The 26238-nt window shown below is 47.7% G+C and overlaps 1 protein-coding gene across 5 annotated transcripts in view; it reads right to left on the bottom strand.

Annotated features, from left to right (window-relative positions):
• MOB2 (MOB kinase activator 2) overlaps window positions 1-26238 on the bottom strand; it is a 53406-nt gene that overhangs the window by 12236 nt on the left and 14932 nt on the right. The window contains exon 1 of one of the 5 annotated variants that reach the window (XM_061564393.1): window positions 17482-17641. The exons of 1 other annotated variant lie outside the window; for it this stretch is intronic. In XM_061564393.1, coding sequence (XP_061420377.1) covers window positions 17482-17615 — 134 coding nt within the window. In that variant the 5' untranslated portion in view covers window positions 17616-17641. Of the gene's footprint in view, window positions 1-1047; window positions 1195-1511; window positions 1819-15902; window positions 16014-17481; window positions 17642-26238 lie in introns of those variants that run through there. 3 more of the 5 variants (XM_061564395.1, XM_061564394.1, XM_061564396.1) reach the window with 3 other exon arrangements.

Consider the following 26238-nt stretch of genomic DNA (forward strand, 5'->3'; position numbering starts at 1 on the left):
TGCGTGGCGGCTAGAGTCCTCTCGTCCTCTCGCTTGAGATGGCTGCCACCTATGGGTCAGATGATTGCCTGCCACCATTAAGCAATTGGTAAATAAATATAAATTCCTAAAAAGTGTAACATTTTGGAACAAAAATTTCACGAAAATAAATTGTCACGCACAACGAGTCTGTGTGCAAAATGTCAGCTCGATTGGATCACGGGAAGTGGGGTTAACAAACGACCGAAAGATTTGCACGGTCGTAAGCGCGCAAGAAAGCAAGCAAGCAAGTGAACTTAATATAAAGGATTTAAAAATATGATGATTCATCATTATGTTTAACTCTGCCCCACGCCGTGATGCCAGTGTGAACAGGGATTGAAAATAATCCCACTGACGACAGAGAGAGTGAGGACCATACAGCAGGTTTTTACGTCTATAACACAAACACAAATATTTACTCATTATTATTAGAGTGCGAATGTTAATCTGCTGCTGGGTGAAGTAGTGATAAGAATCTGTGACAAAGAATCAAAGTCTCGTCACCGGGTGTGTATCAGCGCAGTGTACCAACCACTGCTGCTATAACCGTACGTTAAAACATCATACAAACGACGCTACGCATGTCTCCAAACGGGACCAACTTTTAGGGACCTAAGAGAATAACATTCAAAATGAAGATCCAAATTTTTTTTACACTATTACAAAATTTCGATTTAAAGCTTTCGTGACCGCAGAGATTCATCTTTTTGGTTCTTTCGGTAAAGTCACGTAGAATGGAAATAATAAAATAATAAAACATAATAAAATAACTTTCTTACGTTTTATTTTTATTATTTTTTATTATTTTATTATTTCCATTCTACGTGACTTTACTATTACAAAACCTTAAAAAGGCGAATACGCATTAATGACCCTACCAACGTGAATGTTCTTGCGCTTTGTCGATCTGCTCACGCACCACGGATTCTCCCTCGTCAAGTACTCGGGGAAACCGACTGAACGGCATCGTCCGTGTAACAAACTAAAAACACATTGTTCAACTCAAACGCAACACGAAAGACTCACCTAAACATCTGCCTGCAACTTGCCAACATCGACACGAGACGTCTTGTGGGAACTCACGCGTCTCCGCGTGGAACATGAGCGCACGACACCACGCAGGCATCCCCCGACACGAATGGACCTCCGGACGTGTCCACCGGGCGTAACGTTTAACCAGCAAGTAAATAGTTTAATAATATGCAAAATTTGTCCTTACAATTGCAGCAGCGGCGGCAGCGGCGGTCAATCATCGGGTTTGCATCGGGCAAATGTCATTTGACAAACAGCGAACGACACAAAAGTACTTGACTTGGTCCATCACGCGTCACTCACGACATCATGCCGCTCCCCCCCTCCCCGTAGTAGTTTACATTCAGATTGTGCTTCTTATTGTTACGATGATCATCGTCGCCGTCGTCATCATTACTACAACTACAACAACCGGCATTACACAGCCACGCGTCGGGAGCCCTCGAGACGCCACTCACCTTAGCACCCTGCCCATTGCGCGAAAAACCATCTTGCAGTGCGCAGCGGATGAAGCGGGCGGCTGGTGCGTAGGAGCCGTCGGGGATGACTTCGCTAGTGCACGCTCGACCATCATTGTCCGGGCACAACTCCCAGCGACGCCTCCCGACACAAGCTCACGCGCCGAGGAACTCTTTAAGAATGTAATGGCATTAAAATTTCATTGATTTTTTTGTTCTAAACTTAGTTCGCTTGATAGGGGGTTTGTGCACCCAAGCCGCTTGCCTGCGTTTCGTCGATCGCTTATGCCCCCCTCCCCACCACCACCTCCCCCAGCTATTTAGTAAGCACGCAAAGTGAGTTGCTGCTGTCCCGCGCACAGTAATCATTAACGTCTCCCCTCCGCCGACCCCACCTCCTCCTCCTCCCATCCCACGCCTCAGTGGCTCCCCACCCCTGCCCCACTCCAACAGACCACCAAAAATCCAGCCGCCTCCTCCCTTCCCCATCCGTGGCGACTCATTGGCTCCTGGAGGACCCCCCCCCCCCCCGGTGATGCGCTATTCGCAAGGCGCTGGGCGGCGCGTGTCTCGGAGAAGTCGGTTCGAAACTTTCAGTGGAGACGGGCGAGTGATGGGGCCACGCGGCACGGGGCAATGTTTGGTGCGCGTACGAAACGGGAGGCTGTGTGCGCGTGTTTAGAACCTATCCTCCTTGAACGAGGGCACAGACTTTGTATCGTCTGCATTTCAAAACAAAATAAAATAAAAATTCCCCCCCCCCCCACCTACCTACCGTGATGTTTTTTAACTGCATTTAAGGACCACGGGACTTCTAAAAAATATGGAGTTGTTTTCTCCATTTGATTTGTACACGTATTAGAAACAAAATTAATGTCTATAGTAATCTTGATTTGAAGCTTCCGTGACTGCAGGAATTCATACTCTTTGGTTCTTTCGGTAAAGTCACGTAGGATAGAAACATAACTAATACATAAATCACGACGTATATAGCCACCACAAACGTCTATAACCTTTGGTTGGCAGTAGCTCTCTCGCTACATTTCCTCCTCAGCAGTCCGCCTGCTGGATTGTTTCACCTGATGACGATGGCTTGTGTTGTTATCGAAACGTCGTGATTTATTTATTCGTTATTTTTTCTATCTACGTGACTTTACCGAAAGAACCAAAGAGTAGAATGTCTATATTGTTTAAGTAAAATGTATCGTCAAACCGTTGATAAATGAGGACCGCGCTGTCTGAAACTGTAACTTAAATAGAAGTGTAATGCTTTTACAAATGCTGTATAATTTGTTTGTAAGAATACGGTCAGAAACATCAGATTAACAAGTCGAGAATTGCGAATATTTATCGCAATTCGCACTCGGTACACTGTCAGCCAATCTGTGGCGCTGCCGAAAACGTGGCACAAACAACACAACCCGGCCACTCCAATGGATGCATGCGTGTGTCACAGTAACGAGAGTGAGACGAGGGACTGCCGTGCCATACCCCGGTGGCCAAAGCTGCGAGTTGATGGGGCTCCCTCTGACAGCCACCATGAGATGTTTTCAACAGTATTGGGTCACCACCTGACCGGTTGCCGCATCACCCCCCCCCCACCCCCGAGCTGATAATGATGTAGTTACGACCACTGGTGTGTAACAGGCAATGCTTTGTACCCGATGGGAACACGCGCACGCACGCACACACACTACTACTGCTGCTATACATTCAAGGGGGTTTGGACCTTATGCCTGCTCGGAAAACCAATACCGCCGATGAATCATCGAAGTCCGCGTGCTTGCCGTCACGGCGACGAGTGGCGCGTGCGGCGTGCCATCACGCACGCGCGTGCGTACGCGTGATGTTGCACCGCGCTGATTCGAGCCCTACCACCTTCGGGCAGCCCGAGTCGCACGCACTGACGCGACGTCTTCCGGGAGAGCTGAAGCTTGGACGAGGCCGCAGCCGAAGCGACAGGCCGACAGGCCGACGAGCCCTCGACCGCGCGCGTCAAAATGCTTTGCCTCTTTTGAAAACGCTGACGCAATGCCAACTTTTTTCCCCCCCCGTGTTTTTTTTAAATTTACTTTACGCAGGAAGGCTTAGTTTTTGCGGCTAGTAGTTTCCATCCACCTCACACCCACACGGCCAAGGACGAACATACAGGGAGTAGCGAGGAGGAAAACATTATTATTTAGCTATTTCAATGTTCGTCTTCATGGAAACTGTTTATAAAGTACCCAAAATTAGCGTTAATTACTTAAAGTAATTGAATGCTTATCTACAGTGTGCACGTGCATTGTTTAAATGGCCATAAGTAAGTGTGAAGAGCACAACAGGTTTCAATAATAATTTGTAGTTGGGTGAAATGCCTCTCATCCGCGATCATGTGGATGGCTCTATTGCATGCAGATCCTGATATCCGCATTCATCTGTGGAAGTTGCTCCTGTTATCTGCACAGCTATCTCTGGATATAATCCCCAGGGTAGCAGGACGAAATTGCTGCCACTTCCAGAACACATCAACGACGAGTCATTATCAGCAGATAATGGTGGATAATATAAATAACGTTGTCTGTGTACGCCTCGAACGTGAGAATCAACGCACATATACGATACATTTCAACCGATTAAATTATGCAAATAATAGGAAGAGTGGATAAGTGGCAAACAGATGTGAGGTTTTCATCTATAGAACCACGACACATTATATATCGGTACTGTATTTAAATAGATTATATCATTTTCTTTGTTATTCCCTTATTCTCAAAAGTCAAGTTAGCAAGGCCTTGCGTTGGGACGCTGTCTAAGAACGCAGCGTGGAATAGTAACGTGAGAATGCAAATGATTGGCGACAATAAAAGGCGAATTCTTTTCCGTTTTCAGCAGTTGACATGGGGGCCCCACTGCGAGAGCGTCTTAATTGGACCGAAAAAACAAGAGCATGGTGTCAGCAGCGGTCACAACGAACCCGCAGCACACAGCAGTTTCGCCGAATTGATAATCGGAATGACATCGGCCTAACAAGCACAACGGCGCCAAGGGCCGACACCAAGCACACACACACTCTCACTCGTGGCCTCAGCTGTGAGCCCTTCCGACGCAGAGCAAACCACCGCTTTCCAAAAATCGTCATTTTTGTATCGACGACAGAGCCGTCCGTCTCCAGACGGAACCCGTCTGCGCACTCAACCTGGGGCCTGGCGTTGTTTTCATCGCCGGAGCAGGTGCGGCGCCGTCACAAAATGACACGGCGGGCGACGGACACGCGTGGCTCGTCAATAATGGAAAGGCGCGACACGAGCGTCAGCATTTTTTTGCCGACGTGCGCAGAGCTCGCGGATTATGCATTCAAAACAAACATTTCCATTACGTGCGGGGGGGGGGAGGGAATTAAATAAGCAGCGTGCGTTAAATAAAATAACACCGATGTAAATAAAAAAAAAATGCAGTCGTCACATTGAATGGGAAGACGAGCTCTCTACGTGATCAGAAATGTAAAGGTGGTCAAAGGTGCAGCCCCTGCAATTGCTTGCTCACCGCTGGAAGAAAAGGTCTCATCTCGAGGGAGGAGCTCCAGAGAACTGCTCGAGTGGGTACATTGGCCTACGCTTTCACGCTGGCCAGACCGTCTTGGATGTTGTGCGAGCACCCGCACTGCTCCACCACACGCCAGCTGCTGATCGACTAACTTGTGGTGTTTCCAATTACACTGCTCGGTGGACAGAGGAGGAGGAGGGGAGTGAGGGCGGATTTAAGAAACTTGCCCAATTGTTGTATTTGCCATGCCACGTGATCGACTCGGTGACCCCTGGATTGTAATTCCAGCGCGCTATCCATTAAATCTCACCGCGATATCACCGCCACGATTCTCACACGACTGTGTGACGTACTATGCAGAACTTCTTTCGCACCGTACCTAGCCAAAGCGTGACAGGTCTGTGCGGACGAAACTGTGTGCAGCACGAGTGACCTTGGCCGAGTCGCACGACGGGGTAGTCACCGAGCAAAGGTCACCGAGCAAGGGCACCTGCTGAGAATGGAATGTGGCCACAAGCCATCACACTACGTTTTGCCTGCGCCTCGCGCTGCGTGCGTACTCCTATCGGCAGTGGTCTATGGTAAACGTCTCAATGAATCCTGGGCTGCTCGTAGGTCGACTCAGCCTCAAATGAATACCTGGTAAGGCGTGTAAAAAACAACAACACAAGGACCACTTGAGCGTGGTGCTTGACCATACTACCCTCTCGTACACCCTGCCGGCCTTGGTCGGTGCCAATTGCACACTTGCCTAACAGTCTATGAAGGCGACATGGGGGGGATCTTGGTCTTTGCACTGCCATATCCGTTGCTTCGGGCCACGAATCAGGTCCCCACCTCCACCTGAGGTGGGGTGCAACTATCCATACGCGGACTAAAGTGACGTTTTTCACGCGCACTCTGTAATTATGACTCCTCCATGTTGGAACCATAGCGACACCCCCCTGCCTGTCAAAGGACGTTCAGCAGCGAAGGGGGCAATAATGAAATTGCGAGAAAATATGCAAACACCAGCACGCAGCAGTTTGGAAATATTCCCGTCGCAAAGGGGCACATGGAGAAAATGTATCAATCTCTCCAACGCCTCCTCACATTACAACGTACGCGTGTGAAGGATTGCCCGTTTCGGGGACAATCGCTCAAGAAAAACACAACATTCTGCCAGCGGAGAAATACGTCGCTCTGCGTATCTTCATGCGCGCTGCAAGGAGCGCAGCTGCAGAGTTCACACTCGGTTCATTCGAGGCTTCACGAGAAAAAACAACGCTCTAATGACCGGTCATGCTCCAGTAAAACACAGCGATACTGCCCAGCCAGGTCTTTACCAGTCACTCGGCTATGACTGAACATTCCGATGAAACTCTTTGATTCGGTGGGCAAATTAAAGGCCACGGTCCAGTTCCATTTCCCTCCGTGGCTGTTACGGTGTTGCCTATTCCATCGCAGGAACTTGACATATGGTGTCACCTTGGGGAAGCATTCATCCAGCAGTGGATTGAGCGTGGCTGATGTTGGTGATGATGATGCTATGGCGAGCACAAGTAGCATAAAACAAACAAGTTTCGAGTTTTGTGTCAAAACGGATGAGAACCCTAGATGATAATTGTTTTTTTACCCTTTTATCTGGCAACAAAACTGACACCTTTTTTACAAGGAGTCATGTTTGCATTGACCACAATACCTGCAGTCGGAATGCAAACTCTGATAATGTATGCACTGTCCTTGAAATTGATGCATACATTATCAGAGTTGTGTTTTTTGTTTGCATTTCGGCTGCAGGTATTGTGGTCAATGCAAACATGACTGCTTGTAAAAAAAGGTGTCAGTTTTGTTGCCAGATAAAAGGGTAAAAAAACAATTATCATATTTTGCTACTGGCAAATGAGGTTCCAATGGTGAGAACCAAAGAGACCAGGATGATTTAAATTGTAAGTGACCTTGGGCATTGAATATTTTGTTATTTTCAAATGTTTCAAATGTGAACCCTGACACCGGCATACAATGGCCTACTCTTGAGAACGACGTCAGAGGATCTTTAACGTCCACTCCGAGGCAGACGGTGCTAAGTTTTGCCGTCATCTTTACACTCGCAGCAATAATCAAGGGGGCTGTCGGACATCAAACCGTGAACCTCTTGAACAAGCGGAGAACACGCTACTACTAGACCATGGCACTGCCCAATGCCACCAATATGATCAATTGACAACGATCTGGCCAGTTACATGAAATTCCAAAGTAAAAATTTTCCCAAAGTGAAATTTAGTCATCATTCCTTTAGTCCCACCAGGGCCGCGTGGTAGACCGCGAATGGACCGCGCAGCACAATCCGCAGTTGTACTGCACTTCTATGCTTCCCAACTCGACATTCCGCACGTTCGCCAAACCCGCGATGAACCAGCGTTGTTTAAAGGACGGTCAAATAAACCCATCGCGATCCGCATGGCACGGGGACGCCATGCGGTCTTGTACGCGTGCACGTTTTGTTGCCAGCATCTGAACAAGGGGTAGGGGGGAAGGGGGGAGGTTCGCAACGGAGAGCGCCGAGAGGGTGCCGTGCGTGCCAAAACTGGCGCTCAGTTTTCTTGGTTCTTTCAGTAAAGTCACGTAGAAGGGAAGTAATAAAATAATAAAAATAAAACATAATAAAATAATTCTCACTCAGACGCTGTCTCCCCGACAGACCTGGTCTTCACCCGAGGACGGTTGCTTGCGTTGTGGCCGAAACGTCGTGAGAATTATTTTATCATGTTTTAGTTTTATCATTTTATTACTTCCCTTTCTATGTGACTTTACCGAAAGAACCAAGAAGATGAATCCCTGCAGTCACGAAAGCTTTAAATCGAAATTTGGCGCTCAGTTTCTTATTCTTAGGTTTTTTCGGTAAAGTCACATAGGTAAAACATTAAAATTAATAAAAGTAAAATAAAATAAAAATCACGACGTTTCGGAGGCAACACAAGCTTCCGTCTTCAGGCTCAGTTTCTTCATTCAGGTGGCACCAGTCAACTCGTGCTGCAGACCGCACTGGGTGCTGCCCCCGCTCGCTGCAAACGCGCTGCGATGAAAGTCGACTTTGTGCCACTCACAGCCATGTGAAGTGTTTTGCCCCATGCGTGGGCTCCCTATGCACACAGCAGGTGCAACGCATTAAGGAATGGTTATCCAAAAACGATGGTGGAAGGGGGGCGGGGAGGTTGGTAGGGTACCGGTAACAGCTCTCGCTCTCTCTCTCTCTGCCTGCTGTTGAACCCCATTTTGCTGAAGGCGGGGGATTGCCTATGTATCGCTGAGCCGTAAAATACTTCCAAATACGACGGTGGAACCAAGGTGGCTTTAATTATTTAAGTCCACTTGGCCTGCGCCCACCGGCGTGAGCGAGCAATTAGCGCTCACGGCAAGGCCCTGCCGGCAATCCTTCGTGTTTACCCGTTTCCAAAGCAACAGCATTCAACGTGTTGACATTTTTTTGTTTAGAACGACATTAAACACCACCCTCTCCCCCCCCCCCCCCTCTGCATAATAGCGATGTATCTTCTTGGTTCTTTCGGTAAAGTCACGTAGAAGGGAAGTAATAAAATAATAAAGATAAAGCATAATAAAATAATTCTCACGACGTTTCGGCTACAACGCAAGCAGCCGTCTTCACGTGACTTTACCGAAAGAACCAAGAAGATGAATCCCTGCAGTCACGAAAGCTTTAAATCGAAAAATTAGCGATGTAACCACGCTTTGCGCACAGCAACACCGCCGATGGATTTCTAATCCGGCGTTTGGGCTTCGCGCAAAGGGCAACGGGGGCTCGAAAAGCGGACGCAGCCGTCGGCCGATTCTGCAGGAACCACCGCAGCATCACCCACTGCCGCCCGCGCCTTGGTTGGCTTCGACCAAACATTTATAGGGGATTCATAATCAACGTTTTTGGGTCAGATCGCGTTATTTATAAATGTGTCGTAACCCTCCAACACCCGACACGGCCAATCAGCAAAAAAGTGTCACGTTGACAAAAGACAAATAGTTCACCGCTTTAGCCCACCGGTGTGTTGAAGCGTGAAACCACAACATTTACAGTTTTTGAGTACGACGCGTTTCGCTGGTAATTGCATCCATCATCATCGGGCAATTCGCCAGAATGGTGAGGCTCTGCTGTCTCCCGGTCTTAAATAGAGCAGCAGCAGGATGACGTCATCATTTGTAGGGGATCCTTTTTTTTCTCTTAGGAATCAAGCTTTGGCCGTGCTGTCGCAACGTGCCAGTCGGGACATGCGTGATTAGTTGTAGATGCAATAACGGTTCTATAATATTACATAAATTCTGAATTTCGGTGGCCCAGTGGCTTTGGCACCCTGCGTCACCGCAACCCTAAGTTAGATTCTCGCCCATGGCTAACGCGAGTGGCAGGTGATTTCTCAACCGGTCTTGGACCTCCGTTGTACCCACCTGCACGGACCATGGCGGTGAAGTATGGTCAAACAACCCCCATCGCCAACCCAGCATAGGGAGGCATTCATTTAGCAGTGGATTGACAAGGGCTGTAAATTGTTATTGTTTCAGATGATTTAATATTTAAACAGCGTATGACTAATGGATGGCATTTGTTTAAAACAAATTTGATTGAAGGAGCTGCTTCCTGGAAGGTACTAAGCGAATTTCGACGTTCTAATATTTCTGGGACGTGTGTTGTGACTACATTGTTGTAATAAAGTGAAATACTTCACTGGGCACAGCTGTCTTCAAAGTTCATAGCGCCCAGCACGGCAGCATTCCATCTGCACGTGTTCCCTCCCACACACCATGCAACCACGCTGGAAGCAACGGTCACGACTCATGCTCGTTCCTAGAGATGCCCTCTGGAGGGTATGTTGGCCTACTCTTCCATGCTGGCGGGTGTTACCCACCACTTTATCCCCACCACACACGACCTGCTGATGGATTGAGCGGCACCCGTTTACGGTTTTTAAAATGGATCCCGATTTGGCAATGAAAAGGACAACACTGGCTTCCCTGGACCATGACCAAACCACCCTGACATTGCCCCTCCTCTCATCATACAGTCGCTCAGAAGTCTATTTGTACAGTACTTGATTCTTGTTGGGTTGAGCCTGGTTAGGGCGCAGCAGTGGCGAGATGTTAACTACCTCGCCTGGTATACAGGAGGTCGTGGGTGCGTTCCCAACCCTGTATCCGCGTCCTCCGGTTTTTCCTTCCACATTTAGCAAGATGCGTTTAGAGCATTCGACTGCTATACGTTTGCACATGAGCCACATCGTTGACCTATCATTTGTGGCCAGGTCGCTTTTGAAAAATAAGTAAATAGCTCGTAAAAAGAGTTTTATTTTCATAGTTTTAGTATTTTAAGGGGAGACCGGTGCTGTTGGCCATGCTCTGCAAAGTGGCCATCAGATGGCAGTGCAGCGATGGATTCTTGAATACACGTGCGGAGCTCTGAGTGCTCGCCACACACCAAAGACTCCTTAAATCAAGAACAGAATATTCATTTACACTCGAAAAATCTGATGCGCTATGAAGAAGCCATTTTTCAGATGTCCAGTAGGAGCGAGTCAATTGGCCAAACTGCACAACCCTCCTATAAAGAGTTCCGGAACCTCCATGAGGCTTGTCTGGATTAAAGGACACTCACTGATACGAGTACAGACATCGCAGTGGGCTTGCGTCGCGAATTTGCTCAATAGCAGCACACCCTGCATTTCTTTCTCCAAATATAATATATGCCACACGACTGCCTTTTTTTAAAGTTGCACATCGACGCGTGTGCACGGGGTCATTCAAACCAACACCGCGCACAGAGCCAACGACTGAGAACCCCGAGGATAGAGCACGGCCCTTGTAGAGCCGCCTGGCATGGCTCCGCATCTCACAACACTCGTTCATTCTCTCGGGCACGTCATTCAAGAGTTGTGTTTTTTGGAGGCTCGCTGCTGGCTACCTCGGAGTAGAGTTCTGCGGCGTACGCACGCTTCGTGTACAAAGGTCAAGCTCATCCAGGAGAAGCGGCCCACGACTGCCAAGCTCGGTTGGCCCAGCCTCCGCCGACTGCTTTACTACGGCACACAAATATTTTGCTGCGATATTTAGACCGCATCCATGGCGAGTGGTCGCCTTGCAGTGGAGATAATCACACCAAGTAGGGCAGCTTTGAAACAGATGATTTTTAAAGTGTGAGGTTCAGCATTGGGACTGCTACCCTTTCTGTTATTCTTGAACAACCTTCGGCATGTACGCCTGTTAAAAAGAGCAATCCAATAAACCGTGTCGCAAATTGGGACTTCGAAAGCGGCATCATTTGGTTCATAAAAAAATATCTTCTTTGATGCACGGTCAAAAAGACGTTTGTAATGTACCCACATCGGCCACACCGAACCACGCTTACTCGCTTTTAATTAAATAACCGAAGTTTTACATTTAGCATGTCATATCATTTACGTTACATTCCCCGCGCGATGATGCTTTAAGATCACAAGGTATTAAGGTTGGATCGGGAGTTCCAAATATCATACGAGCCGTTTTATTTGCGTTCCAAAAAAGTAATAATCCCACTTAGACAGCAGGTAAACCGTCCATTATTTATTAAACACGCTTTCTAAAATATCCATATTACAATTTTCTTCAGATTGTTTCTATCCACTGCCGGATGGAGAACTCATGACCCCCTCTCCATCTCCCAATCCGTCTCACTCCTGCACGTGAGCCGATCTCATCGCTCCATCTCCACAGTGGTGGTCTCCCTCTCCAGTGTGCGCCAATCATATATTACCATCAGACCTCCTTTACGAGTGGCAAAATATAGTAATAGGTTTTTACCCTTTCATCTGGTACAAAAACTGACACCTTTATACAAGGGATCATCTTCTTGGTTCTTTCGGTAAAGTCACGTAGAAGGGAAGTAATAAAATAATAAAAAATAAAACATAATAAAATAATTCTCACGACGTTTCGGCCACAACGCAAGCAGCCGTCCTCAGGTGAAGAACATGTCTGTCGATAAGACAGAGTCTAAATGACACGTCTTAGGCTTGGAGTGTCTATTTAAGCTGTGAGGGAGGAGGAAGAGAGCCTTGACAAAAGAATTTGCATTCGAAGAGTAATTTAGCATATTTATGGGAAATGCAGGAATGCGAATAGTGCTAATTGTGAAATGCGTGGGAGGTGGGCGGGGGGTTTTCAAAGTCATATTATAATAACCACAACACAAGCAGTCAAAATGCTAAAAAAATAAAACAACTCCGATAATGATATGCACTGTCCTTGAAGTTGATTGGTCCTAGTACCATCCCACAAACCTTCTCATACCAAAGGACCACAATCCCCTTCCAACTATGCGTCATGCCTGGGCCAAAGCCCGTTTAACTTTCCTTCATGGTGACTACGAGTCCGATTTGTCTGCGCCCAGATTCATGTGTCCATCTTCCCACCTCTCAACATTATTACAATTAGGCATCTCGCCATGCTTGTTTGAGTTAAAGAACAAATAAGGCATTATTCCATAATTGCGGTCTTGCATTTCATTGCCGTGCAAACATTCAGTAAATCATGTAATTCTCCTTTGATGATGTCCACAGTTGTGTCCCTACCTGGTCAGGGAGCCTTCCCTCTTGTAATGTGAAGGGCCAGTGGTCACTTCCTTAAGTGTGACACATGGAACATCCTCATCATAAACAAAAAACTTATTTTTGCATATATAATGCATATATTTTTGTTATCGAAATAAAATATCTCCACAATGTTGTCTATCGTGCAACATCTTGCACTTGAAAGACGACTGTTTGTGATTTAGCATTCACAAACTTCCTTTTTGCTGCTTTCATGTTCCCGTTGTTTATTTTGTGACATCTTTAATCAAGGTTGTTGTGTTCTGTGACTTGTTTTTTTCTCCTTCTCCTAGCGGTTTTAAAGAGTTCTTGGTATTCTGTTATGTTTGCATTTTCTTTGTTTTCATATCTGTTCTCTCCGTCATCATCACGTTTCTTGTGATGCCAAACAGCTTGTTCTTCATGTTCTGCATTTCTCCCTACACTCCCAATTTCAGGGCACCGTCCACCACAACGTTTAGTTATTTACTTGATTTGTAACGGTGACATCCATTTCATAATTTAGCATCTTTGGATTTGAATTTCAGCCTTATAATTGGCCTATATTCTCGTCTCTGGGTAAGCACGTTTTCATGTCAACAGATTAAAATATTGAACTACTTCAAACGCCTCCCCCCTTTGCCCCGCTCGTCCCCACAATTCCCCTTCACCAAGCACCGTGAGCAGCGCCGTTTCATCTGCCTGAACAACCATCACGACTAGCACGACACATGGAGACACCTTCATCCAACGTTGGACGAACAAAAAATTAACCCGTAAAAACTAAGTTTTTCACTATAAATCCTTTATATGCGTGGCGGCTAGAGTCCTCTCGTCCTCTGGCTTGAGATGGCTGCCACCTATGGGTCAGATGATTGCCTGCCACCATTAAGCAATTGGTAATTACATATAATTATTTTTGTCCTAAAAAGTGTAACATTTTGGAAAAAAATGTTTCACGAACATTAATTGTCACGCACAACGAGTCTGTGTGCACAATGTCAGCTCGATTGGATCACGGGAAGTGGGGTTAAAAAACGACCGAAAGATTTGCACGGTCGTAAGCAAGCAAGCAAGCGAACTTAATATAAAGGATTTAAAAGACCGCAAATTATGTTGTACGGAGAAACTCCCCACCTCTGCCGTGACATCTGGCCATCATGGCAGAGTAGGCTAAATTGCTCTCTGGAGCGTCTCTCTTGAAGCGATGCACCTTCACCTGCCCACTGTTACCGCGTTCACAACGCACTGGACCGGCGGCGTCGACTTGACCGCCGATCCAAGAGCGGCTATCTGCGCGAGACATCTTCGCCGAGCTTTGGCCAACCCTCCGGGTGTGCCCGACGCCGATTTCTGCGAGAAGCAGCCCCCCCCCCCTCTCTCGCTCACACAGCAATGTAAACAAATACCCCCGGGGGCCTCTCGCGCTGAGAGCAACTAGACACAACACAGGTACAACACGTGAGAAGCAGGCGGCCTTGCACGGAATGTCACTCGGCTGTGAATGAACGTAAAAACGCCTTTTCGGGTTGGTTTCCCACGGCCCGGGGGCTGCTTACAGCTTTTGAAGGAACTTATCAGCAATCTCTTATCGTACGGCTTTTGGCAGACCAAGTACGGTATTTTAATTTAGATTTTTTTTTGGATCCGACCGTTAACACTTGTGCCATTCCGAAGAAAATCTCATCGCGTCACGCCGCGTGCCTCGACACCCAGGACCAGTGGTTTAAATAATAAGTATAACCCGTAAAAACAAAGCTTTTCACTATAAATCCTTTATATGCGTGGCGGCTAGAGTCCTCTCGTCCTCTGGCTTGAGATGGCTGCCACCTATGGGTCAGATGATTGTGTGGCCAGTATTAAGCAATTGGTAATTAAATATTTAATTTGTTTTCCCTAAACAGTGTAAAATCTTGGGAAAAAAATTTCACGAACATTAATTGTCTCGCACAACGAGTCTGTGTGCAAAATGTCAGCTCGATTGGATCACGGGAAGTGGGTTAAAAAACGAGCCGAAAGATTTGCACAGGTCGTAAGCAAGCAAGCAAGCACGCAAGCACGCAAGCAAGCAAGCGAACTTAATATAAAGGTTTAAAAAAATTATAATCCACTCTCAGAGGCTGAAATTGCTCCTCCTCCTCCCCCACCCCATCTCTACCAATTCCCCTGGGCATCCGAGCATCTGGTGGCGACCTCAATCAACCCAGACAGCGCTCAGAGGAGCTGAAGGCCAGCGCCGAGTGGCAAACAGTGGCGTAGCGGAATCCTCGCAATGGATTTTAATTGTGTCTCTATTTATGAGGGCAAACAACTTTATTTTGGAGCAAAGCGAGGCGGCCCGCTGGGAGAGCAGTCTCATGGGGGGGACCGGTGGCCATTGGAAGGCTTCAATAATTAACAAGACGCGCTGGGGGCTAATTTTAAAAGTAAGGATATTATCGGTTGAGCAGAATGCAAAACAACGAAGATGCCAAAACGTGCCCGAGATAGAATTACAGCAGCAAAACACCTTCCGGTTATGGCTAACTTGCATATTTCACACGTGCAGAGCCAAAAAACACAGAAACGGCGACAGTTTTTAGGAGCACACAATATGCACGATGCGAGCATTTTTGTTGTCGTTAAAAATGCCATTTTTGATGGCACGACGAAACATTTGAAATGGAAAAACAACGCAGCAAAACGAAAGAGACACACACCCAGCGAGTAACGACGGCAAGCAAACAAGCAAACAGAATGGGAACCTCATTTGCCAGTAAAAATATGATAATTGTTTTTTTACTCTTCTATCTGGCAACAAAACTGACACCTTTTTACAAGGAGTCATGTTTGCATAAACCGCAATACCTGCAGTCATAATACAAACAAAAGAACATAACTCTGATAATGTGCACTGTCCTTGAAGTTGATTGAAGTCGTGCACCTTTTGGCGTCATCTGGTCCAACCCATGTGAGACTAGGCTCGAAGGAAAGCTGTCTCGGGTGTGGACCAATCAACTTCAAGGACAGTGCACATTATCAGTTATGTTCTTTTGTTTGTATTATGACTGCAGGTATTGCGGTTTATGCAAACATGACTCCTTGTAAAAAGGTGTCAGTTTTGTTGCCAGATAGAAGAGTAAAAAACCGATTATCAAGCAAACAGAAATCACGCTGGAATGCCCGAACGGTGAATGGCACAAGCAAGCGGCAAGCGGCCCTGCCTCGTGCAGTGGCACCAGCACCACCCGCAAAGGCACGAAATCCACGCGCGTGCTCGCCCGACGGAGCCATCCAGCACCTTGTCGTATCGCAGCACAGCAGCATGCCGTGCACACACGAGCAGATCTTCTGCAGAAGCGAGTAGAAACCCATGTCTGCCGTCGCCTCCGCCGTCGTCGCCGTCGTAGCAAAGGGACCCCCCCCCCCCCCCACCGAAAAAGGTGTTCAATATCCAGGGAGGGAAGGAGAGAGAAAATAATAACAATTCTGCGTTACGTAAAGCACGAGCACGCAGAAAGGAGGAGAAGGAGGAGGGGGAGGCACAATCCTCAGAGCGAGGTTACGAACACGTCCGGGAGACGAGGAGCAGTACGAGGAGGAGAGAAGGAGAAGCAAGAAGAGGCATTTGCTCTGGCGCGGTGTTGCCGAACGCCGGCAACACACGAGTGCGTGCGTTGCGCACACGATGCCAGCAGCCCGATGTCAGCTATTGCAGAGGCTGCCCAAGACTGCAACCCCAGCAGATTGTGAAGGGAGCACAGTGGGGATACAGTGCGCAATTGCTGGAGCGGTCATCCCGTCCTGTGCGTCCGAGGGCACCGCAGCACGTCGAGCCGCTCGGAACACGGACCGCTCCGCATCGATTATGATCGATTCTGGCCCCCCTCCCCCCACCATCGCCCCCCCCCCTCCCCACCACCTCTCTGGGGTGGTGGTGATGGGTCGCAATCTTGCACCCTTCATGCGCACAACGCTTTCTGCCGCCACTCAGCTCTTTATCGTTTCATAATCATCATGATGATGATGATGAGCCGTTGGCTTTCTCCACTGCTGAATGAGAAGCTTCACCCACCAACACCACCACTCACGATCCGATGCGAACGACATCCAAGCAATCACACTCCAGCAACACGAACCGATATCGGTCGCTCCGTCTCCACGATGGTCACACCCCCTCTCCGACTCCCCAATATTCCATCAAGGCGAAATGGCACCACACGGGGTGGGGTGAGTGGTGGGAGGATGCACTCGCTTTGAGGCTGGTTTTACACACGTGTGCTGCATGCACTGTGGTCTTCTCCATCCAAAAGAGGACATGGTGAAAAGGTTAGAGGGGGGATATGAATAACAGACTGTGGAGAGAGGACTTGGAGCAAAGACAAAGATCCCCTGTATGGCATTGACGGGCAAGTGCCATTAGCGAGCACCTATGAATTCCGGCATGGCACTCCGAGGGAGTTGGTGGCCAGCACCATGCCCGACCGCCTTTGTCTCCCCAGTAGCGATGTTTTTACACACCGCCCCAGGTAATCATTTCAGGCGGAGTCGACCTTGAGGAGGCCCAGGACCGATTTTGATCATCGTCACCGGTGTTGACCGCGAGCGGGAAAGCTTCCCGTTTCACTCGCAGCCCACAGTAGTGGGACGAACGCTCAAAAAACAACCAACAACGGCCGTGGAGCAGCGGCTCATCACTCGTGACCAGAGCCTTACTCTAAGCCCGCTTTCAATAACCGACCACAATAAACACGCGCACACGCGCGCGCGTTCCGCAATGGACCGGTGGCAGGAGGACAAAGTGCGCCCCTTTTGCCGCAGCGGTGGGGAACGATTGGAGTTGTGCGGATCGTGAGCAGATTCCGCCGCGTGGCGAGTACCTCCGCTGGCTGTAGGCGGCGCTCCCTCGATTGTTGGATCCACACGGGGCCGTCGTGGACAAGCAGAGGAGATAAAGCATTTTCATGGCGCAAGAAAAGAAGTCCTGGCAGCACGCGGGGGGGCAATGTTTCATTCGTGAAGGGCGACCGAATAAAATGTCCTCGGGGTTTGGCACGTGTTGAGGTGGTTGGCTCCCTGGGAATAAATTTCAGTCCCAGCTTTTGGAAGAACAAAACAAAAACAGCTCGCACTACAAGATAGCCTGGTTTTTTTTCTTTGTTCAGATTAAAATAAGCATAAAACTTGCTGTCCACTGAACCTTGGTGCATACGGCGTTTGTATGTACTAAAAAGAACGCATTATACACGTTTTAAAAATAATTTAAAAAGTTAAAACCACTCGTGCAACTGCAAAATGGCAGCGTTTCCTTCCCCGCACTGAAATGAACATCTGCCCAAACTGGTTATTATGTCTCTGATTCAGGAGCATGGAACTCGAACGTCGTCACCTCCTCCTCCTCCAAGCTGTGGATGCTCCTGGGCTCCAGCTCATGAATAACCTGTTGGGGTTGTTTTCTTTCACCCCCCCTCCCTCATGAGTCTATAGGCCAGCATAGACGCTGGTGCCACGGGTGGTGGCAACTATTTAGGCATACCATTTTCTGTGTATGAATAATTCATTAATGTGGATTGTGATAACAAACTTGTTATATAAGAGTCATTGCGTAATTAACTTGTATTGGTGATTTGGAGACGCTGATTTCAAACGCGACATTTTTCATCTCAGGTGGAACTAATCAGGTATATATATTCTTTTTGTATGGGCCAAAAGACGACATTCTCTGCTTCAGCCGAGATGAGCCTCTTCTGCAATGCATTAAGCCTCACAGGGCCCAAACTGCAATTTCCTAATTGCGTTTCTCACTGCCAAGTCTTCCCCTCCCATAGACCTGGAGAGTGGATACTGCTTGTGTCCTCTGAACGAGCCATTGTAATTTACTCTGGGGAAAAGAAAGAAAATTCGTGTTTGTGGAGATAACATGTTTTTTTTACGTGTCCAAATATATTTAAAGATTGGAAATTGTCTGTAACTGCTTCCTTCCTGTGACCCCAAACATTGGACTCCTCGGTGCCCCCCCCCCCCCGATGCGTAATTTTGACGATGACAATCTAACTACAGTGTGGTCTCGGAGGCCTTGTTACGAGCTCCGAGTTGTTGACTACTTAGTTATTCCCCGAATAAAATGGTTTAACTTCGTATTTTTTCAGCCTCTGAATAAAATAAAAAAATACATTTGAAAAATGGTAAAAATGGTCATGCCACTGTCAAGTAGTTGTTTAATACGAGCCATATATAAACATCTACACCACACTTGTGAAACTAAATCAAACACTTACTTGATGTAACTGTATTCATCACGTACGTATTTTTTGTGGAAAAGTTAAGCTAAACTATAACTATGGACTTAAAAAAAAAATCCTTAACCCCATAGGTAAAGGTGCAGCCCTACAATTGCTCGCTCACTCAGCCGCTGATGGAAGGGCCTCCTCTAGAGGGAGCTCTAGAGCGCCCCTCTAAAAGAGGGCACTTGGTCTAGTCTTCCATGCAAGCCAAACGTCTTGGCATAAGTGGGAGCACCCACACTTAACCCCACCACAAGTGACCTGCTGATAAACGGACTAACTCATTCTCACAAAAAAAATGCAATAATTTTTGTTCTTTGTTGATGGAAAAATACCGGACGACTTAGCATTTATTTTAAGTTTTAATGCATGTGGTACACGTGAAAATCGCACGAGTGTCATTGAAACACACGGCATAAAAAGGGCATAGAAAATTGTGAAACCTAAGTGGCAAGCAAATCCTAGCATATGAGGAGGAAATGTTTGGGTGAATGTTAAGCACAAGAGAGAAGAACAAACATGTCGAGGTCAGCTGATAATGTACATAAGCACATGTTCCAAAGCATAAGCCACTTTCCAAGGCTCTCTTGTGCATGTTGGCTTTAAAAGCCTGCCTTCTTTCCGTACTGGCAAAGGGGCACGAGCATAATATCTTCTCCAAAAGCCTTTGCACATCTGAGTTATAAAGGCTGATAGAAAACGCAATGAGGGGACATTCCTCAATTTTTTTTTTACGTTTGTAGGAGCTCTGCATTTTTCAAAGAGTGAGCTTTATAAGAGAACATTACATGGGTCCTTCTCGGTATTGATTTTGGCAAGATGAGATTAGGCATGGGTGCTGCAGTGGCGAGAAGTCAACTACCTTCACCGGTATGTAGGAGAACGTGGGTTCGATTCCTACCCTGGTGCCTGTATACTTCGAGTTTGCATGTTCTCCCTGTGGTCACGTGGATTTTTCTCCGGGTCCTCTGGTATTTCCCTCCACATTGAGAAACATGCGTTTAGAGTATTTGGCTGCTATACATTTCCACGCGATAAGCCACTTCGTTCAGCTATCATTTGTGGCCAGGTCGCTTCTGAAAAAGAGCTGTATAGCTCAGTGGGCCTTACCTGGGAAAATAAAAAAAGGTTTAGTTCAGTTTAGTTAATGGGGAGTATCGTACTCGTTTGCGCACTGTGCAATAAACCCGGCAACATGAGTTTGAGTCCTGGCCACAGTCAACATCGTGGCGAGTGATGCCTAAACCGCCTACCCTTCATCAACCAGCACTGACCAGTGCAGTAAAAAGATGATGGTCAACCACCCTCTGTGGCTGTTATGACATGGAAAGGCCTTGATCCAGCAGTGGTTTGACAAGCAGCTGTATATATTATTGCTACTGTATTGTAGATACCGAGTGAAAACTGTAACGGTAGGAGGTATATTTGTTGCTACATAAGAAAAATCAGCTGAGTTCTACATTGTGGTTCAGGCTCATTCGTATGTTTTGAAAGAGACATCAACACCCCGGCAAAGTACTATGTAACTATGAATGCACCAACCCTGACCTTGCTCCCAGGGGTCATCGAATCTCACGATCAATACATCAGAACGCATAGGTGGCATTTTGATCCATCATGCAAGCATAGGCCAAAGATATCCCTTCACTATTTGTCTCTGCTTAGCCACCACTGTGGCCCCAATCACAAGGCAAATGCAGCGCTGGCAAAAACCATATCCACAACAGCCGATCGATGGCAGCATGCGCATGCAGTTACATCCAACAACCTAAAACCCCGTGTGCTGTTGTGACGAACACAATTAAAATAACACCGAGACCAATTAGCTTGTGTGCAAGTGCTGGGTGGATTATCATATCATCAGAATTGTGAGCGACATCAGCAGACTGGGGGAAGGCCTTAATCTAGCAGTGGATTGACCATGGCTGATGATGATGATGATCACCGAGGCAGGCAGCGGTGACGAAGTGGCTACCACACTGCACTCCAGACCTGGCAACCTGAGTTCGAGTCTCAGCCACAGCTAGCGTCAGTGGCGAGCGATATCTGAATCGGTCACACCCACCCACCCCACCACCTTCACCAACCATCACTAAAGAGCGTGGGGAATTGTCAAACAATCCCAATAGTCGAAAGGCATAGGAAGGCCTTCATCCAGCAGTGGATTTACAAAGCGCTGTCAATAATTATCACTATTACCACCCAGATGATGAGCATAACCTTAATGGCATAGCATAGGAGACCCATTCATGCATTTCGGAATGGGTCTTGTTTCACCGCAGACTGAAACTGAGCTGTAAACTAGAGATGGTTCGGGTGCTAACAATACAGCCGCAGATTTTTATTGGTAATCCAGTCAGGATGATTTGTTTGCATTGTCCTGTCATGACCAAATTGAAATATATTTATATGAAATATATTTTTCAAGGTCTAAAAAAAAAAGTATCGTGGCAGCACGTGACGCAATAATGAGTTCCGCATTTGTGTTGTGCTGCAATTATATTTAAAATACGAATATATTCTGCTGTTGCCGATTGAGCTCGTTGTGTCATGCGTATAAACGCTCAACGGCACATGTGAGCCTTCTTAACTCCGAACAGAAAGGCAAGGCACGCGTTCAAAAACAAACGTAAACACGCCGACAAAATTCAACACAGGCTATTGCTGCCCTCTGCTGTTCGTATATGTTGAAACAACCATTGGTTTCAGTTTGTCTGTGCCAGGGTTTCTCAAACTCCGGCCTAAGGTCCGCCTTTCCCATGTTTTTCCCATTCTTCTCCGTTCAAATTCAAATAAAGTCCTGACACACGACACACACCTCATTCTGACTAAACAATAACCCCACGTGACGCTTATTAATCAACTCGAGAGCTAGGCTCAGCGATTATAATCGGTTATCACAGTTTTCGACTACTACGCCAACTTTTCGGATTTATAGATCGGCTAATCGAATATCTTGAAAACAGTGTGATAACAAAGTAATTATTCTGCTCCCAGGTGTGCCACTGGACGGGAGGTGATGGGCAGGGCGTGGCCATGTCATTGGCGTCATCAGTTGCGTCACTCTGGGCATGGATTGCAGGGGGTTTCCAACCTTCCAAATGCAGGATGTTGTAATTTTTCAAGGGGGCTCGGTATAATAAACCACGAAAAAAAAAGAGTCCATGATAATGAGTCAACCATTAGACTTAAGTAATTGTCCCGCTCTCTATGTCACGTGGGGCGTCTTTCACAATCATCAGGCGTGCGCAGCTTGCACGCCCAGTCTACAATTTGGGGTGAACTTGGAGAGACACACCCTGGTGGGTCGCGGAGTGGGCTGCAGTCGGGAGGCGCGGCACACTCCACGCAGCCGGTCACCTTGCTAGAGGAGAACACGCATTGCAGTCGGTGACGGGGAAAGCCAAGGTGCTGAAGAAGTGGCCACTCTGAACTAGTTCCATCAAAGCGGTGGGTGACGGGATATCAATGCCACCGGCGGGGAGAGGCGCATTCCAGGCGATTAGTAAACGGTCGGCAAACCTCCCGTGGGGAAAAGAGAAAAAAAACACGCGGTCGAGGCTGCTAAAGGAAACCTGGGGGAAAAAATGCACGGCCGCACAGACGCCTCTGAACGAACCCCAAATGCACGGAACATGCACAGCACGTGGCCCGGTTTTGTTTCGCGTCGGTTCTAATAACAATGAACTTTGCTTTGCAATGTGCCAGCAATGGCTTTGCCATGTTACGGCGCTATAGAAATGACCATCATCATCATTCTTATTATTTACTCCAGCTGAGTAGAGCGATGCAATTTTAACACCGGACAATGAAACGTTGCTGTAATAATACAAATATATTTAACGTGTAGGCTTTCGCGATCAATTTGCTCGCATAATTTATTTATTTTTTGGGAGGGGGGGGGGGGCAGATCGCGTGAGTGAAATTTGTGTCGTACAACCCTCATCCGCCCGACACGGCCAATTAATAAAGTTGTCACGTGATGAACAAACGTGCAAATTTATTATTGCTCCAGCAGCGACAGTTTCTGGGACAGGATAACATCAGTGGTGGACTGGCCTGGCCCCACACCCTTTCACAAGCCCTGCAATGACCAGCGTAGTGAAGTATGGTCGTAGATCCCCCATGACCAACGTTGGTATCGGGATACCTTCATTTGCCCTCCAATGCACCGGTGGTGCTGCTGCAGCAGTAATGAATCAAGACGTGTATTCACGTGATGACTTTTTAAATTGGCTGTGCTGTGTTAATGTTTGTAACACACACAAGGGACCGATCATCTATATATTTTTTTTAATGCAATAACTCAAAGTCCAGAAAATTGTTGGGATTTTTATGCCCAACTTTACATATTAATAACATAATAAAAACTAATTTACAGGCCTTCGTTAATACACTGCTGATTAAAGGCCTCCCCCCACAATGTACCAATCATTGGAGAGGGGGGGGGGGAGTTGACCATACTTCACCACTCTGGTCACTTCTGGTTGTTGAAGGAATGGGACCCTGTGCCTTGATTCAGAAATCACGAGCAGCTGCTGTTAGCCGTGACTGGTAATCAGACACAGATCGTTAGGTTCAGGACGCGGTGTGCACAAACCACTGCACCACCGCTCCCCTTCCAATAACACAATATACATGTACAGCTGGATGAAGACCTCCTCACACCGTGTGAGTCATGGGGCTATCTTGCCCTACTTGACTCAACTGGTCGATGTGAGTAAGGTGAAGAAGGCAGAGAGCATAGATGTGTGAGCATTGCAATAGAATACAACAATAAAGTACAACAATATAGTTCTACAATATACTGGTAGAACCTCATGGTTACACCAGCCCACAGGGGATTATTGTGTCCGTCCGTCGTGCAGGGAGAGGCTGGGTGGGGAGGGAGGGGCTGGGTGGGGAGGGGAGGGTGGGGAGGGGCTGGGTGGGGAGGGGCTGGGTGGGGAGGGGCTTGGTGGGGGGTGGGAGGGGTGGGGCTGGGTGGGGAGGGGCTGGTCACCCCGTGGTGCCCTTATAAAACTCAACGTTCAACCTACTCACGCCGGCTTGTGCCCACCCTCACAGTCGGGCATATTTGCGAAATACACCACGCCGCCGTTGACTCTGGCCATTGACCAAGCAACCCAACGTTCCTACCAGCTCCCTCCGCAGGAATGTGTTAATACAACAACAGAGCACAACAATAGAATAAAACAATAAAGTACAACAATGGAAGGTCCCTCTGCTGCCCACAACATAGCCCCACCGCAGCCTATAACTGCCGACTTATTCATGGCGATCACCAGTCCGAGGACTCTACAGACGCACACCCACTCCACGCATGCATTAATGGTCCTAGAATGTGTACAGAAATTGATAATTGTACACACGCGTGTGGGTGACTTCGCGGGTGGCTTTGTGGGCTGTGGGCTATGAACCCAGCGACCTGAATTTGACCCCAGGCCACGGCTCACATCGGTGGCGAGCGATATCGGACTCCGTCAAGCATCCTGCCTTTACTTCACCAACCGACACTGACCGCCACGGTGACGAGATGTCAACTACCTCGCCTGGTATACAAGAGGTCGTTGGTTCAATCCCGACTCTGACGCCTGCTGTATATTGGGAGTTTGCGTCTCTCTCTCTCCTCTCTCCCAGTGGTCGCGTAGATTTTTCTCCAGGTCCTCGGTTTTTCCACTCTACATTGAGAAACACGTGTTTGTAGTATTTGGTTGCTATACATTTCCACGCGATAAACCACTTCGTTGAGCTATAATTTGTGGTAAGGTCGCTTTTGAAAACTAGCTCTATAGCTCAGTGGGCCTTACATGGTAAAATAAAAAAAAAGTTTAGTTCAGTTAGTTTAGTCAAGTCTGGTCAGACATCACCAATAACCAACACGGCGTGGAGGGACGTTCATCTAGCAGTGGATTGACAACCGCCCGATACAAACAAAACGAAAAATGTGGGAAAAAACAACAACAATCACGGAATGCGACGACGACAACAACAAACCCCGACGTCAAAATATGTCGACGATTTCACTTTAGGCAGCACTGCAGAACGCGACGCTGTGACGACCGCTGGCTCTGCGCAGCGCAGAGGTCGCAACCGGGTACCCGATACCCGTACCCTACCCGATACCCGGCTACCCGTACCCGGCCGGGTACGGGTACCCGTTTGCGACCCTGGTGCGGCCGGGTACGGGTAAGGAATCAAAACCCGTTTGCGACCTCTGGCACAGCGTGACAGCTCCTCCGCACGGAGGGAGATTTCACCGCGTGCAGAATCAAGCTGTGGTGGTTTGACCCTCGCCAGGGACAACAACAACAAGTGGCAGCGGCGGTGGCATCGCCCGCACGTCGCAAACTGTGAAGCGAATGGGCACGGGGTCCATCTGGAGATCTTGCGTGTAATATCGGGCTGCGATTCATGTGCCACCCCCTCCCCTCCCCCCACAGATGCGGGGCAAGGAAAATGGTATGAGGAACGGCCTCCGACTCGAACACTCACCCCTAATCGCTACCCACTAAGCCCTAACCCTGAGCCTTAACTCTAACCTTTGCTCTTTACCATAAGCCCCGAAGCCTGACCTCTAAGCTCTCACTCATCCTAACCCCTAAATCTACACCCAAACCGTAAACCGTGACTAAATAAGTGGCATGCCTTCATATTTCATCAACTGAAAAAAGGCGAAATGGTAAGCGCCTACCCGAGAAGGCTCTCCGATTGAGCGAAGGGAAGTAATAAAATAATAAAAATAAAACACAATAAAATAATTCTCACGACGTTTCGGCCACAACGCAAGCAGCCGTCCTCAGCTGAAAACCAGGTCCGTCGAGGCGGCAGAGTCTGAATGAAATAGCACACGAGCTTGGAGCATATATATATAAGCTGGGCGCCTTGACAAAGTAATTTGCATATCAAGAGGAATTTAGCATATTTATGGAAAATGCAGGAATGTGATTAGTAATACATGTGCATTATGCAGGATTAACAGCATCAAAGGGAGCTCCAGTTGCTGCTGCTGCAGTTGCTGCTGCTGCAGTTGCTGCTGCTGCTGCAGTTGCTGCTGCTGCTGCAGTTGCTGCTGCAGTTGCTGCTGCTGCTGCAGTTGCTGCTGCTGCTGCAGTTGCTGCTGCTGCAGTTGCTGCTGCTGCAGTTGCTGCTGCTACTGCAGTTGCTGCTGCTGCAGAGGTCACTCCACGAATCATTTCCCTCTGAGCGCCATGTTTCTCCAGTCGTGTTGTGGTTCACTCCAAACGTGTCACGGAATCGGAGTGAAACCAAAGCGTGTGAATGTGGATTTGACTGTCATTCCACAAACATTGTAAATAATTAAACTCATTCACAGCCTTTTTGTCAATCAAC

Source organism: Lethenteron reissneri, chromosome 33 (assembly GCF_015708825.2).
Source record: "Lethenteron reissneri isolate LAM-NWPU_2019-01 chromosome 33, ASM1570882v1, whole genome shotgun sequence".
NCBI lineage: Eukaryota > Metazoa > Chordata > Hyperoartia > Petromyzontiformes > Petromyzontidae > Lethenteron > Lethenteron reissneri.